The sequence below is a fragment of the Priapulus caudatus genome, unplaced genomic scaffold (genome assembly GCF_000485595.1).
Source record: "Priapulus caudatus unplaced genomic scaffold, Priapulus_caudatus-5.0.1 Scaffold21, whole genome shotgun sequence".
Classification (NCBI taxonomy): Eukaryota; Metazoa; Priapulida; class Priapulimorpha; order Priapulimorphida; family Priapulidae; genus Priapulus; species Priapulus caudatus.
The window spans coordinates 285,037-301,887 of record NW_014577082.1 but is presented as its reverse complement, the minus strand read 5'-3'; the positions used below and the strand labels follow the sequence as shown (position 1 = coordinate 301,887).

Genomic DNA, 16,851 nt, shown 5'->3' with positions numbered 1-16,851 from the left:
AATTAATAGGTAAATTATGACCTATTAATTTATAACAATTTAATTATAAATTTATAATAATGTAGAATTTTTAAACTATATATTAAACGTTATAAATTAATAGGCCATAGGAAATATGGTTAAATGAGGTTTTCAAGATACTATATTTAGTATGCAGAAAAGCATTAGATTGTGTGAGTAGTGTTGCAGAGCACAGTCGTTACACAAGTGTTTTCATCGATACACATATGCCGAGGAAAAAAATCGTGGACAATAGTAATTACATAGGTTAGTATAATTATACTACATATAATTATACTATACATAGCTTATATATATACTCATATAGTATATACTCATATATACATAGCTTATACTATGTAATTATGAAGCCACATACCCCACTATTGGTATGTTGCAACAAGTAGCCGCCCTTAACAAGTTACACAACAGCTTACGCGAAGGGGGGGGGGGCTATTTCATTTGGTTGAGTTGAGCCGGCGGGTTGACTGATGGTATAGACCGTAGACGAGTGTGTTGACAGGTTGTGACAAAGTCAGATCACTTCTGTCTGGTTTATATTGAGCCTAGACGACTAACAATTTGCTTTAATTGCCAAACATTTGTGGGAGCATTGTGGTGACCTGCACATTAGGCGGTCGTGATAACATCACGATTTTAAATGGTTCTGATACATCAGCGCGACCGGTAAACATCAGCAACAACAATGGAAACAACACTGTCAACAGTGGCCGAGGCATGACTCGAATTTTAGAGCGTTCAACTTGAAATTCCAAGTGCTTCATCAGTTGGCTGTCTCTGTTCCCGCCACGTCTATCCTCTCGCACGGGTACGCAGTATCCTCATTGCACGATAATAATAGCTGGTTATGCTCTATAATACAGCATGGATATCATATGTACAAACACTGTATTTGTATATATCTATGAATACAACTAACATCTGTACGGTTTAGCCTGACCTTTTGAAACGTTCTAATGTATCAATCGATCTACACTGTTGCCGTTACTATCGTAGAGCATGAATGGTTGACGTCACTTGCATTGTTTGTTTTCCATAGTGACGAAACAAACTGAACAATCCATGCGTCACTAACTGCGAACGTCTCCATAACGACTACGTTATATCCTTTGCCTATGGAAACCGTTTGTTGGGCCGTAAACATAGAAACACGTACGCTCATGTGCAATAATCCTATCCAGGAACCGGCGGTACCAAACGGTTAGTTCAACGCGTTAAATATTACACACGAACACGAAATATTAATAAACGCGTTGTTTACACGATAACCATTGATATTTCTTTTGTTAGATTTAGCGCACAGATGAGATGGAATCTAACGAATCTCGCTCAGCAGATATGAAAACCGAACTTTCTGATGATGAAATGCGACAGTCGACGACCATTGAAGACGACAGAATATCGACCGATGACGACTCCTCTGCATCTCCTCTGGTCATCGACATAGAAGTAGCGAAACGCGCTGCGGCAAAGATGGCCACGTTCCCGGAGAAGCTGTGGACAATGCTGTCGTACAAGAAGGACGGCTCTAGAGAACGATGTCTTCGCTGGAGCAGCTCTGGCCGTTACGTCGTCATAGACGTCGATGCTTTCGAAAAGATGTCCACGAAGGACTTCCCTGCCGAACTCGTCGGCAGCGGAAAACTGATTACCTTCGTACGAAAGATGTACTTGTACGGCTTTAAAAAGATGGCGGAAGAAATCAGCGTCGGGCACGTTGACGTGTTAAAGTTCCAGCATCCACATTTTACGAGGAATCATCACGAACGCATAGGAAACGTCATTAGGCGATCAAGGTATTCGCGGCTAGCTCCGTCTAGCTGACACACATCTTTCGTTGACTCTCCATCACACACACACGCGCACACGCACACACACACACACACACACACACACACACACACACACACATGCACGCACGCACGCACGCACGCACACACACACACACACACACACATCACACGACACACACAGTCACACACACACACACACACACACACACACACACACGTACACACACACACGCACGTACACGCAGACCCACACACATACGCGCGCATGCACACGCATATGGTTGGCCGTCGTACTCAGAAATAGTTAGTTTTACCGTGGTAGAAATAAATCAACCGCATATATATTTAAAACGCTGTTAAATTATGTGTAGCAAGACCTCTGATTGGGTAAAAGGGCAATAATTGAACCACGGTTGAGTTATTTCTACCGCGGTAAAAGTAATTATTTCTGAGTACAATAGCCAACCATACACGCACACGCAATAGTTAGCGCGCATACGCACACATATACCGAATAATTCTGTCCCATATAACCTTTTTTATATTTTGGTGAGGGTTATATTTATATATTTTATTTATCCAATATAACCCTCACCAAAATATAAAAAAGATTATATGGGACAGAATTATTCGGTCTAACGCACACACAGATTTTGATTCTTTCTTGAACTACGGAAATATCGATCGTAGTTTCTCACGTGACAACGTCGATGATATTTTCATTCAGATTATACGACTTTGCTCGACTGCGACATTGATGATATTTAGACTTCATTAACAAGATTATTTTTTACTTACAATAAATATAATAAATATATCTTAATAAATATATATTTATAGTTAATCCAGATCTTCTAAGAAAAATGATAATAAAATTTAAATTGTAATTATAATTCAGGAAAAGAGCGCGCGTAGCTGCAGAACACAATGGTTCGATGCACGGCATTCCGACCGCGACAAGCGATCACTCGCATGAGCTCCACCATCTCAGTACCACCGCCGTGCCATCGCCACAAGATCTGACGCGAATTTCGAGTTTGCACTCGTCAGACAAGGACGCTGCGAATTTAGCCACCGCCACGAACTCTCTACCACAATCCCACAGCCTATGTCCCCACAAGCGGCCGCCATATTGTTTACGCGGTGCGTTCCCGACGGCGTTTTCTGACCGGGACGTGACGCCGCGTGGAAGCGGGTCGACACCGGTTCTCGTGCCGTTCGTGCTGACGCGGACAGGCTACGTGCCGCTAACGCTGGTTAGTGGCGTCTACAACAGCGTGATAGTTTCCGAAGAAATACGACCACCGGGAGAACCGTACGACAGAGAGGAGCGACAGGAGAGACGAGTCTAGTGCCGTGATAATTTATGTTCGTGGTTTGCATAAACGTTGATTAAACTACATGCAGTTTTTTGCTATCGATAATTGCGCGTGCTTCACGTTAAAGTGTACCCGGAGGATTATATTTATGCCGTAATTTTACTCCCTGTTTATACATATGCATAACAAATTGAGTTATCATTCTAAATTTACTGAAATAGTTAGTATCGTAACAGATTATTATACCACACGAGACCTTCCATTGCTCTAAAACATGCTTTCTACAGCATTGATGTTAGTAGAAATCTCGCGAGGTGAGTTGTGTAACTAGTGTTTTATATAAAAAATATAATAATAATATATTATAATAAATTAAAAACAAATTAATGACCTGTTCGTAAATTAATAAATATATATAATGAATTTTGCCAGAAAGTGTGCCTGCACGCTTAGAAAGCCTATAAGAAAATGTAAAAATTCCCCTTACTCTTTGTGTTTACCTCTCCGCATCCTACTGTCGCCTCCATTTATATCCTAATTATCCTCCATCTCCGCCACGCATTCCTTCTGCCTCCTCTTAAATTGTTATCATCTCTGCATGCTACCTCCGTCTCTTCTAGTGAATAGATTTCTGGCAGATAGTTGGCCTGGTTCGAACTATTTTCTGAAAAGTATCGCCCCTCCATAGATAATTGCTCAGCTTATTTACGAGTGTGAGCACTGAAATACGGTGGCCCGGTTGGTTATCATATTCCCAGCTACCATATCCCGGTCTATCAGAGAAAAAATACAATTGGTGGTAAGTATGCCCTCATACATTAGTGAATAATTTAATGGCCATTTGTGCCACCATACTGCAGATTTCATCGCGTTTATTGTTGGCAATACGCAATAAAATAGCCTCGCCAAACAAAGCCAATGCTCATATAAATAACAGCAGCAACGCTACCTGCCGACACGTGTAGATATTATTCAATTAGGCGATACGACCGTTGTGTTGTCGTATGCCGAGTGAGTCAATAGCTGCGGTGAAACGTCACGACGAGAGCGCCTCCTCACGGGGCGGATTTTCCCTCGCGATATTTTGATGGGAAACGTAACGTAGCGCAACGTAACGTAACGCTACGTAACGTTACGCAAACGTAACGCACGTCTATTTAAGAAAGAGAAAGTTACGACGTGCGAGAGCATTCCAAGAGTAGCAGCGTCTATGGTTGGCGATCGTATTGAAAATTATTTTTCCCATGGTTAAATGCGGCAAAAATATTTAACTCTGCGTACAATGCCTGACCGTAAACGAAACCCCGAGAATTATACACGAGGAACGCCACCTAGCTCCTTTGCTTAGGCGTATATAATGCTATTTTTTGGCAGTGCGCATCGACATTCTTGCGTGCGTGTACGCGCGTGCATGTCTGCAGGTATGCTTGTAGGCCTATGTGTGCGTGCGTGCGTGCGTGTAAGCATGCATGCGTGCTCTCATCTTCAATTCTGGGAATTGTTAATTTATTACCTGTCACGCTTAGCGTCGCAAGGTCAGTAGCCGGAAGGTAGATTGGGCCGCACTCATATAATCAGATTAGGGAAATGGAAAAAACATATAAATGCGGAAAAATCGCTGTCCCCCATGTCTTGCCATTAGTGCTAAATGTCTGTATCTATTTCAATTCTGTTAGTCGACGAGCCGTCGTCGTCATCGTCCTCGTTGTTGTTGTTGTTGTTGTTGTTGTTGTTGCTACTGCTCATCATCATCGTCATCGTCGTCGTCGTCGTCGTCGTCGTCCTCCTCCTCCTCCTCCTCCTCCTCCTCATAATTTAAATCGTGAAGCGACAAAGTTAGGTCGAGAGGCGCGGGGCGACAGCAGAGCGTGTAGATGCTAGCCGCGCATGCGCGTGCCGTCCTCCGCCGCACGCCCACCTGCTGTGATTGAGTAAATCAGCAGTAGACAGTGACTGAAGTACGCGTGGATTGATGCAGGCATCTCATTGATGTATCGACAACTAAACACGCACGTGACAGAAGCCTGGTCATGCGGGCGCAGGGAGGCTAACGGCGCCAATTTACTTTGGTGGGCGTCTGAGTGTGCTGCGATAAAGGTTGTGGGGAGCGGTTCGTCGGCTATAGGCCTACGTGTGCGACTGTGAGTTAGAAATAATAGAAGCGTTTCATTGTTGTTGATGTTATTGGTGATGATTATATATAGAAATTATTATTATGTTTTAAAACATTAAAAAAAAATATTTCTAATGGTGATTGAACCATGAAACTTTTTATGTAGCGCAATTATAACCTAAATTAGCTGAAAATAACCCTAGAACCTAGAGGCTACTGTTCCTTTAAATATAGAGAATTAATATAATAATAATAAATATATAATCGTTTATATATAGATTCAGTTGTGAGTGTTTTACTGCACTATATGAAGCGGACTTGATTCTTCCGCCAGATGGCGCGCTAGGTCCACTTAACCGCACTACCGCGCGGGCGGGCGTGTGCAGAGCATTCCCATCACTACGATGCCCGGCTAACCTAGACTGATCATGCATGAAAAAACATATATATATAGGTCCGTCGGCTATTACCTTGTTTAGGCCAGGCAGCCCGGGCGACGCTAGAGCACATCTACTCATCGGCTGCTTCTTATTACAGTATGTACACGTAATTAACAATAAACCGCTTAATTAATACGTCGCAGCGCTGCTCAGCTATACAGCTAACTACCTCTGGCCGTATCTCCTCCTCACACAACACCTCCGTGTGGTCCGACTCTGTGTCCGTCCCACCTTCTTTTATGTTCATAAATAAATAGCTCAGAGTTCAATGTTTCGCACTACCCGTTAGATTATGTCACGCCGCACCTGTCGCATCCTGATTAGTCATCAGGCACGTGACACACACGTGATTAACGCTGACGCAGGGATGTCAAAGTTAAATGGGAAAGCCCTTCGCAGAAATGGCAAGCCAGGGCGTATATGTTAAAGAGACAACTGTCGAAGTAATGCAATGTGGGAATGTAAACGTAAAAGGGAACAGCCCTCGCAGTAATGAAATGTAGGGTGTAAACGTTAAAGAGAACAGCCCTCGCAGTAATGAAATGTGGGGTGTAAACGTTAAAGAGAACAGCCTGTTTTCCTGCGAGGGCCTGCAGGCATGTTTGTAAGCAGCACAACTTTGAATAAGTGTAATTCATTTCCTATTTTATTAAAATAAGATATCATACTACCTACTTCATTCTACATATTCATTTATAATTAATTTAACATTAAGTAATTATTTTACTTTCAATTATTCTTCATCTAAACACGATGTAATTTCAGGACGCACGGGCCAATAAGAAACGCTACCGAGAACTGAAGACAGCTGTCACTCTCGCTATCGTTGTCATCGTTTACGTGCTGAGCTGGGCACCGATGATAATCATACGATTCCTCAACTTTATATATGCAGGCGATCACAGGTAATGTATATTTACATGTGTATATAAACTTGACATATCAGGATCCGTCCGGATATTATACCACCTCACACATTTTACACCTAAATAAATTCAGCTAGCTTTAGCTTTAAACTAAGATCTTTCCATATGACGCCTGCATTGCGAGCATCAAAACTGCAACATAAAGTTGTTTTTGTGGGCGTCGCCGCACATGTTGTGTTCTTTAGTTAGTATGCGCCGATCATATTTGAGGATGAACTCATGTATCGGAACGGCGTGAGTATCGACGCAGAATATTGATCTAGCATCTGCATATCTTGAATAATGTTGTCAAAAACAAAATTAGTCTTAACATTGGTCTTAAGCCCGGCGCACACGTGAGTAATTTTACTCAAGTAAAATGATGCATGCGTCAAAATACTCACGCGAAATATTTTCAGCGTCCGCCGCACACGTGAGTAAAATTACTCAATGTATAAGTGGTAATGTAGATCACGTGACTGTGCGCAGCCAATACTGGGCGCAGCCATCTTTAAAATAATTTAAACGCATGCGCTGTGAGTACCAGTGTTGAGTAAATTTACACAGCTAGCGCGCACACGTTGAGTATTTTGACGCATGCATAATTTTACTCAAATTTTACTGAGTTAAATTGCTGACGTGTGCGCCGGGTTTTAACCTCACGATGTTTCTGAAAACGGCCCCCTGCTCTCTGCAGGTACGATGTTCTCGTGCCGGCAACTATTGCCACCTGTAACAGCTTCTGCAACCCCTTCATCTACGCACTGCGTAGCGCCAAGTTCCGCAGGGCGTACAGGCGGGTGCTCTGCTGCGGTACAGACCGCTGCAAACCGGACAGCGACACGCAAGTGTTCAGCATGGACGCTACCGATTCCTAGACGCGAGGCTTATAGACCAAAAAAAAGTGTGACCTAATTTTTTTTCCTTATGATCTGACGTTATTCTAGGAATAGCGTCGTCATAGCCCGATTAAACGCAATATTTTGAATAGCGTCAGATCATGTTAACTCCTACGGTACAATTTATTCGTCGAAGGTGGCACGCAGCAGTAGCCTTCCGCCTATTGTTCACTACTATAATTGTACACTGCCCCTGTAAGAAAGCAGTTTCTCCATTATTGTGCGGTAATATTCGGCATTAGAGTGTAGTAATCCGCATTGTACACGTCGGCTAGATGCCTCATAGAAGTATAGAAAACATGAAAAGTGAATTTGGTTTTGTGGAAATACCGTGTAATTCTGCCAAGCGATGTAGCCACTGTGTTTACGTGTGACCAGCGTGAATTTATGAGAAATGTACATCACGTTGCTTGCAAAATTTTCGAGCAAAGTTTGGATTTTTAATCCGTAGACATTGCGTATGCATAAAGCCATCTTACGTATTTAGTAAAGTATTTAGAAGTTTGTTTAAGTAATTGTTGTGTCACGCGTATTCCAGCCTATGATATCTATAATAAATTATCCGAAGTAGTTCCGACTGACTATTCTTTTCTTTTTTTAGCTTAGAATGGAATTAGTCCCCAATGGAAAATGGTTTTGAGCTGTACTGCTGGTAACGGCGCCTCAACCTGACAATAAATGCCTGCTGGCGTAGTCCATTCTGTAACTTACACCCTACGGATCTCAAAACGCGATGTATTGGAGTATGTAGACGCTCCACTGCACGGAAAGCATATAAGTAATATACTAGTTAGTCTAGGGCGTGGATTCGCCGATCGCCCGAACCCCACGAACGCCACGAACACGAAACGCCATACGTTTGTCAACACTTCTATAATTATTTATTAATAATTATGAGAATAACATGAAGAACCTTATAGCACATCGGGATAACACAGAAGCGAAATACTACTCAGTAGCAACATTAAGACATAGAGAACCGACAAGAATAAAAGTAAAAATTCTATCGCAACGTTTTTAAAGTTAACATCTCTGAAAGAACGCAACGCGTCGATTTTCCCGATAGCCGAATAACAGCACTCATCTGACACAGTTCAGATACAGACATGTGAGTTTACCGAAGATAACAGCGACCTAAACACCTGTGTGCACAGTTTGCTTGCTTTCTCAGTCCATCATCGTCATCGTCATCGTCATCATCATCATCATCATCATCATCATCATCATGGTCTTTGTCGCCGTCGTCGTCGTTGTGGTTGTTGTGTGTTAGCAACAACGACGACGACGACGATGATTATGCCGATGGTGTTGGTATTGAGTGAGGCGCGCACGGTAGTTCTCCAACTCATCGATGGCATGGCCGTGTTTCGTACAGCGCGTACAGACGTACCTCGTCGAGAAATTCAGGAAGCAGACTAGAGAAGGTGCAAATTAAGAAACTGAAAAATTGTGAGAAGTACAGCTCGTAGTTACGACGGATGAGTTGGCAAAGTCGGTGAGTTGATATTCAGGCACGCAGAAGCACCGTACGACGACAATGCCGTGTGTAATTTATACTGAAACGTTCAATAAATAATATTTAACGTTATTGCGACGGCAAAGACCGCAATTTGCCGATCGTAAAGGCAAAAAAACCTCGTCTTTTTGTCGAGTAATTTGTATATATATACGGGAGCGAAACGAGGCACACCGAGTTCACCACTCAATCATTCCTTTATACTTTTCAGGGCAAGCAAGAGATTCAGACGCATAGACAAAAATGAATATCGAATAGAGGGAATATGTGTTTCTCCTTGACGGTTTCCCTGGAGAAGCTCAGGAAAGCGTCTGGTTAATGGTGACCGTCTGGCGAAAGCGAAATATAAGCTTCGGCGGCGGGTTTCAGCATGGACGATGCCAACACAACGGACGGCGGCTACGATGTGAACCAGACCTGGCTGAACGTGACCGGTGACGGCCATGTCAGCGTTCAGCATCCGTACGAAGCTCGCATCGTCGAGATCGTCTTCACGGGCGTCGTCACGACGCTCATCATCCTATCTAACGGCGTCGTGCTCGTCGCCATAGCAACGAACAGCGCCTTTCGCGACATCCGCTTCCTGTTCATCGGTAACCTGGCGGCGATCGATCTGATCACGGGCGTGACGATGGCGTACAACTTCGTGAGCATATTCGTCGCCGAGGCGCTGTCTTACTACGCCTGCCTCACCGTGTTCGTGCTCGTCGAGTTCTCGCTGCGCATGTCCAGCCTGAGCATGCTGCTCGTGACGGCCAACCAGTACCTGCTGATCGTGCATCCGCTGCGATATCCGGCGCTGATGAACGCAGCCGTAGCGAGGCGACTCCTGGCGGCGGCTTGGATCGTCTGCGCCGTGATCTACAGGTATTGCACTTCCACATCAGCCACTCGGCGCTGGGTGCGGTGAAATACTGAGATTTTTTTCGGATGTGTACAAACACCATGTTCTTTTTATCTCTCTAATGAAGGTGACTGTACATTATTCTAATTAACTTAACTAATAATACTTCTTGCTGCATTTGCCGGGGGTGACGGGTACGCGAAGCGTATGTTTCAGTGTAACAACGCGTTTTAAATATTGCCCGTTTTACGCGCGTTGCGCTAAAATCGCGCTTACAAAAAACCTAAGGAAAAACATTCGAGTTAGCAAAATATTTGTAATGTAGCGTTTTGCCATGTATCGTCGGCGGGTGGTATTCCAATTTACTCTGGAATTTATCTCTGATCTACGGGAATTTCTTGACCACCAATATGAAACTGATTTCCTACTGTAATGCCTACAGTCTTCCGTACGCCGTCTGGAACATGTTTGGCTCGTATTAATTCGATCAACGCAATTAAATCAACACGTTGTGCTTAGCAACTTTTATTCGAGCAGCCATTGAATAGCGAACATACCCCTGGCATCTTTTGCGCAACGCCATCTTGTACCCGGTCTCTCTGGATAACTTAATCGATAGGATTATACATCTTACAGTCTTCCGTACGCGGGCTGGAACGGTGGCGGCGGCACGGGCGAGTGTCTGCTGCTGCTGGTGTTCAGCGACAGCTTCATGTTCGTCTGGGACGTGGCGCTCTTCGTCGTTCCCGCGGCCATCATGGTGGCGCTGTACGCAGAAATCTTCATAGTGGCGCGACGTCACTGCCGCCAGATAGCAGCACAGGAGGTCACCGTACAGTCACGGGACACCCATATATATATATACTGTGTATTTATATCATCGGTAAAATTGCAAGCGCACACACGGATGTGGTTCTTATAACCGAATCACGGTGATCATTAGCCATATAGTACTAACATGAAGGGGAAGCTGTGTTCAAATATAGATTACATCTACACAGTAAACCGAATCTCACGTTCCCCGACGTCATACCGCGATAGCATATACGCGACAGCTCAAACGAAGGTGAACATTTCTGACTATACCCCTAACCCAACCACCGTGCAAGTAAAACGCGTAGCGTGAAAGCTATACGCGTGGATGCATTTACAGACGCATCATTATCGCAGTATATTGGTTTCGCCAGTTATCTTACGAATACCGGAATACCAGTATCGCGAATATACGTCCCAGTCGCAGAGAAATAGCAGAGTGAAGTTAGTACTACTACTACTAGTGTTAGTTTACTCTCCCCGTAACTGACCTTCCGCATGCCTTCCTTCAAACAGTGAAATAAGTTCATAGTAAGCTAATCCCGGCGCTGATTTTAGATTTCACATGCTCGGCCATCTCAACAGTGAGTGTATGTGAATCGAGTATTATTTAAAGTTTCACCCTATAAATCGCCGAGAATTAATACATTCAGAAAAATAACCACAAGATTTCAAAGCAGACAGACCCCACCTACAAAATTTACATAGTATACAAGTAAAAGTGATTTACTCTTAAGTTACCGCAAATCGCTATGCTCACTAATCACGTCAGCCACTGACTTTAAGTTAAATATACAAGCACAGAAATTAAAAAAAAGGTATACAAAACTCCCACAAGTAATGTATTGGCAGGCACAAAATATTAGAGCACTTTTCTCCCAGAACAATACATGTTGAATTCATACGCTTAACACAGAACCGATACAAAATCCGCTCGAGCTCAAAAATAAATACAATAATTTCCCTCGTGCGCTTTAAGTTCATGCTTAGCAACTTGTAGAAATAAAATATTTAAGGAGGCAAAACATTTCCCATAATGCATTTAGTTACGATGATGGCTCACTGTAGGGTTAAGATAAGGAACCAATGAGGTATGGTGGAGTGATCGTCATAGCGACAGTCAATCATTGCAGTGACGTCACACTTTATTCAATCGGATACGCCGCGGCAGTGTAATCCCGGCTAAAGTAATACTATATACTTATCACTGCGACTCGGCGCGGGTCAGACAATCGTAACGGCGCACGCCCGGACCACAGCGAAACGTCATCGCGACACCATGGCAACGGTAAACTATTGAGCTGTGATCGCTCCGCAACAATAACATATATCATGGCGCACGAACAGAAACAGCGGATTAACTCGACCCCCCCCCCGCCCCGCCGCGCCGGTAGACACGCGATAAATACTGAGGACACAGTGACACGATGTCAGGGCGATGGCTAATCAACAGGTAAACAACAACAGTGCACAGCCGCACCGCAACCAGCGAGGCTAAACCGTATACCACACGTGCAAAAATACTGCCGTATAGTTCAGTAACGCACACGTCCGTGTAAACTTAATGGAAAAATAGAATTCTAGCGGACATATGGAGCAAATATCTACGATGGCGACAGTGCGCGTAAGAAAGAGTCATTTCTACAATGTCATTTTAATTCGCAGAGCAGAACCGACGAGAAAATGCAATCTGATCGTCGCGTATCTCTCGGGACGTCGCATTCGCAACAATACGAGCAACACGGCGCTAAAACGGCAGCAGCCGCGCTGTTTCCGTACGTGACGAAGAACCCGTCGTTCACGCATTATACGCTGCCAAGTCCACGCCACGACGCGTCAAAGTATATACACCACACACACATACACACATATACAGTTTGAACTGAAGTTACCTATCATCGATGTAAAACAACAGGGGGCTATATATATATATTTATATAGGAATCAATACGGGCGTGCAGTAGGTGAGCGCGCTCGCAGCCTCTTGAAACGCGAACGCAATGCAGACAGCACGTTCTGAGCCACTATAAGTGTCACTAATTATGAGCAGTTCGTTAGAATGACGGTGCGTTCACTTTCCAGCGGGTCCGTTGTCGGGAAACATTATCAATAGTTATGACATCACAAAGCCGTAATCTGTCACAACCTTTACACGCGAAGCGTTGTTCAAACATTTTGGACTCGCGATGAACATCAATGTTTCTGACAACGGGGTTCAAATACTCAATTGCTTCGGGCATTAGTCATAGCACGGGATTCGAACGCCACTACACTGCGTGACAGAAGCGGCCGTGTCGTATTGAACATCCCACAGTGCGCACATAGCAGGACAATCTTACGCTGCGCCCAATTAAATTGCTTCGTCGTGTTAAATAATTGTCAACTTGAATTTTGACACCAGGTGCCGATAAGTATGTAACAGGTCACATTACTATTATATACACGGTGTTCGTCATCGGTAGGCAACCCACCACTGTACCAACAGCTTCATATACGCAGATATATTAACCGTTTATAGAGGCACCCCGTTACAGAGATAACCGTTAGAGAGGCACCCCGGGTGCACACACACACACGCACGCACGCACGCACGCATATACACACACACGCGCACGCAAGCGTCACGCGTGAACATCCATTAAAACGCTCAAACCTATATATGCGTATATATTATATATATCAGAAGTAGATAATATTCTTCTGATATATATATATATATATATATATATATATATATATGCATTCGCCAGCGAGTGTCACGCGTGCAGCTGATGTGTGGCGATTATGATCACGACACGTGGCCGTGTTCACTCGCAGTTGGTTCGATCTCATACAGCGCAATAACACACGCTCACACTACATCTACACATAAACGTTTATATTATTATTTTATTATATTTATATGTCAGTGTGCAGCAGCTAGCGTGCGTCGGCCAGCGTGTGTTTGCAGATGAGCATTTGGACGCCATTTACAGGAAATTGATTTTATTATTATTGACACAAATATTATCTAATATATCAAGAATGTGATTGGGAACGTGATCGTGATCAGGATGATCGTGATCGGGATCATGATCAGGAACGTGATCGGGATCGTGATCGAACCACCTCCCATGTGCTGCACCGCGCGACGAATTCAAGATCGAACCGCCTCCCGCGTGGGCTACTGGCTCGGCATCACAAGTCGTCGCGGGAAAAATTTACCGCACGGTGCTTGGCTTCCGACAGCTGGAAATTCTGACGGCGGCGAAATTCCAGCAGGCGGGCGTGTGCTCGCGAGTCGGCTGCTGTTCCGCGGTGTCGGTTGCGGTTCGTGATGCAATCTGCTGTGCTGTGTGTCGAGCTTAGCTTCAGGCGATCGTGTCAGAAGTCGTGTGTATCGGGCTAGGTTTTCGAGGAGAACAACCAAGGAACGTTCGGAAAGAACCTAAGTCGATGGTTTGTGAGTTTGTGATGATGTTAGCTTCAAAGTTCTGATGAGGCGTATTTCGGGTAATGAATTGAATTCTCTATTGAATATTTTTACCAGTGTTTGCAAATCAGTCTTCGATGAGGCCATAATATAAATATTGTTTGTTTACCCTCACCCGACCGACCCACCAAAAAGGGGCCGACTCAAAATATTTTATTGATCTTTTTTTTAAAAAACAAATTGTATCACTGCATTATATAAATCTGTAGGCAATACATTATATGTACCAAGCAAAACAATCATTCAACATAAAAGGTATCTCCACAGAACCACACCCGAGCATGTAGACACCATGCCGAATTTGTAAAAAGACCTTAAAAAAGCCTACCTACCTACCCAAACTTTTCAGCCTGGGTCGGGTGAGGGCAAACAAAGTTTTTTTTAATTGTGGCCTGATATACTTGTGAAGCTATTGTGCTTCAGAGACAATTGAGAGAGGTACTGTAACCTATGGTATGAAGTCGCTGATTCGAAATACTCGCATAAATGTGTGTTGTGGCCCACGTGCAAAATGTAAATGATGAATTTTTTGCTTCTCTGATCAAAACTATTTAAAGTTTTCATGATTTATATATATATATATATATATGTAGTTTGTTATTGAATACATAGGATGCTCGGATGGATGATTTCCAACTGTATACCTATAGATTCACTTATGTATATTTATGTAAATTTCTTGTTAATTACAGAAGTATTCCGTCCACTATATATATTTAATGAACCAATTTGACATTATCTTCTAGTAATAGTTTTCTTTAAAAATATAGGAATTTAAGAGCATTTAAAATTAGTTGACTATGCAAATTGGACTATTTCTTACTGCCGACTATGAACAGGTTTGTGCATGTGTGTACTTATTTGCAACATGATGTCATTCTAACCAACATAAAAGGCTTTAGACTAACGTGCTTATATGTATAACTAATGCTAGAACAGCTGTAAGGGCTAATGCTATGCCATTTTTGCTGAATCGTGTGGTTATAACAGCTAGGAATTTCAGGAAAGTTACCCAAGCTTACAGGCACGAAATTTGCTGTAATTATTACTGTCGATGTTAAATTTGATTACCATTTAGACATCACCAGGAGTTTCGTGATAATTCTTTTGTTGTGTTTGGCAATTTTCGTTGTAAGTGTTGGAAAGTATATTGCTGGGCTACACTACTTCATGGACATTAAATAAACCTTATAGTGTTTGATATAAATCCTCGTTGACGAATTTGTTATTGTGGTGTGGTGAAATTGTGAAGACACGTGACGTGGCGATCGAGCCCGTTAGTGCGTGTGCGACTCCTGCCAATCATTGTGATAAACCAGGCAGCATCGCCATGTTACCACAGTGCCTTCCTCCCATAATGGGAGTGGCAGAGTCTATACATGAAATAACACATTATATAAGAAGGTTATAGGATACCTATAGCAGAGATTGCGTGCTTATATGGAACTACACCTATTGACCTCTGTATTGTAAGAAACCCTCATGTAATGCGAAAATGGAGGATGATGGTCACAGAGATTTCCGATATTTGTCTAGGACATTGTGTGGAAGTTTCTCAAGCAGAAAATACCAAGTTGACCTAACCCGACCAACATGAACACAGCTCCCAGCCAGGGAACATTTGCATACCTACCGCTGCTCCTGTGTGATACTTGCGGGATGTGAGAAGCCAATGCAGAGTACATCTACCAACAGAGCATACATGGCTCACGATCAACAGTTAACGAAAGGTTGAAGTTCAAAATAGTATACATTTACAGTATATTTTTTACAGTATTATTTCACACATAAGCAGTTGTTAAAATAGAATGTATAACGTAGAAGAAGACGTACTCAACAACAGTTAATTGACTATTTATACAATAATTTTTATAATAATTGACAATCTATGCATTGAAAACAGAACGTATTCAGCAGTAGTTTTTCGTACAAAAGCCATTCCAATATCTTACTTAGATGAAACGCCCAATCTCCGAAATCAACCTATACACGAGTTACTAATGGTCAGAGCTGAGCGCAGTGTGTTGTGTTGTGTACGAGGCCTCAGCACAACAGCAATATATATATATATATATATATATTCACAAGAGCATAAAAAACATTTACTCCTTGATATGGTGTACAAATATAGATTCTACACCATGCAGAGACAAACGCAAATAGGAATGTTAATGCGATACGCGGCGAGTTTGTTATACATGTATTGTAATTCACGGACTAATGCAATGAAGTGACGCCGCCGCGTAACTAGACGACCACGGCGGCGGGACCACTATATGAGAGTAAAACAAGGCCGCTATATGAGGTACAATATAGTGGCGCGAAATCGCCATCCGCGCTAGCGTACAAATGGCTTGCGCTATTAGCATTAACCTTCCCTGCGCCTATGGTATTATCTACACTTCCTTGTGCAGCAAGCGTATATTCAGCGACAACGACACGGTAGTATTGAAATATTATTTGAAGCGATAATAACACTGACGGATGACAACGTTAACACTACGACCATGACCCTGGAAAAGGAAGCGCGTAACAACAAAGAGCGACCGTACAAGTACGCTAGTCGTGGACTTATGAAATTAATATGAAAGTAAGGCGATGTAACAATAAAACCAATAGAGGTTTATAGAGCAACTGGGGGCACTAGAGTGTAAAAGCATCGCAAGCAGTTTCCATTTTTCACGAAAGAAAAATTCTCTACGATTCGTTTACTTCT

The 16,851-nt window shown here is 43.0% G+C and overlaps 2 protein-coding genes across 2 annotated transcripts in view; both read left to right on the top strand.

The window, feature by feature from the left end:
* The window catches only part of LOC106812375 (intraflagellar transport protein 57 homolog), an 11,820-nt gene extending 3,752 nt beyond the window's left edge, over positions 1-8,068 (top strand). Inside the window, exons 6-8 of the mRNA XM_014816238.1 lie at positions 1,318-1,737; positions 6,452-6,591; positions 7,289-8,068. Coding sequence (XP_014671724.1) covers positions 1,318-1,737; positions 6,452-6,591; positions 7,289-7,469 — 741 coding nt within the window. The 3' untranslated portion in view covers positions 7,470-8,068. The remainder of the gene's footprint in view (positions 1-1,317; positions 1,738-6,451; positions 6,592-7,288) is intronic.
* A 763-nt stretch (positions 8,069-8,831) lies between these two features.
* LOC106812368 (adenosine receptor A2b-like) lies at positions 8,832-14,582 on the top strand. Its single transcript, XM_014816226.1, has 4 exons — positions 8,832-8,914; positions 9,218-9,873; positions 10,487-10,718; positions 14,559-14,582. Exons 2-4 carry the CDS (start codon positions 9,377-9,379, stop codon positions 14,580-14,582), a joined length of 753 nt encoding a protein of 250 aa, XP_014671712.1. The 5' UTR covers positions 8,832-8,914; positions 9,218-9,376.
* The last annotated feature ends 2,269 nt before the right edge of the window (positions 14,583-16,851 follow it).

Bases quoted from the DNA above. Each gene is read 5' to 3' on its own strand.
- LOC106812368 (XM_014816226.1), top strand. From the start codon at position 9,377: ATGGACGATGCCAACACAACGGACGGCGGCTACGATGTGAACCAGACC. The intron at 9,874-10,486 runs GTATTGCACTTC...TACATCTTACAG, and splicing joins GTCTGCGCCGTGATCTACAG to TCTTCCGTACGCGGGCTGGA. The intron at 10,719-14,558 runs GTATTTATATCA...ATTGTGCTTCAG, and splicing joins CCCATATATATATATACTGT to AGACAATTGAGAGAGGTACT.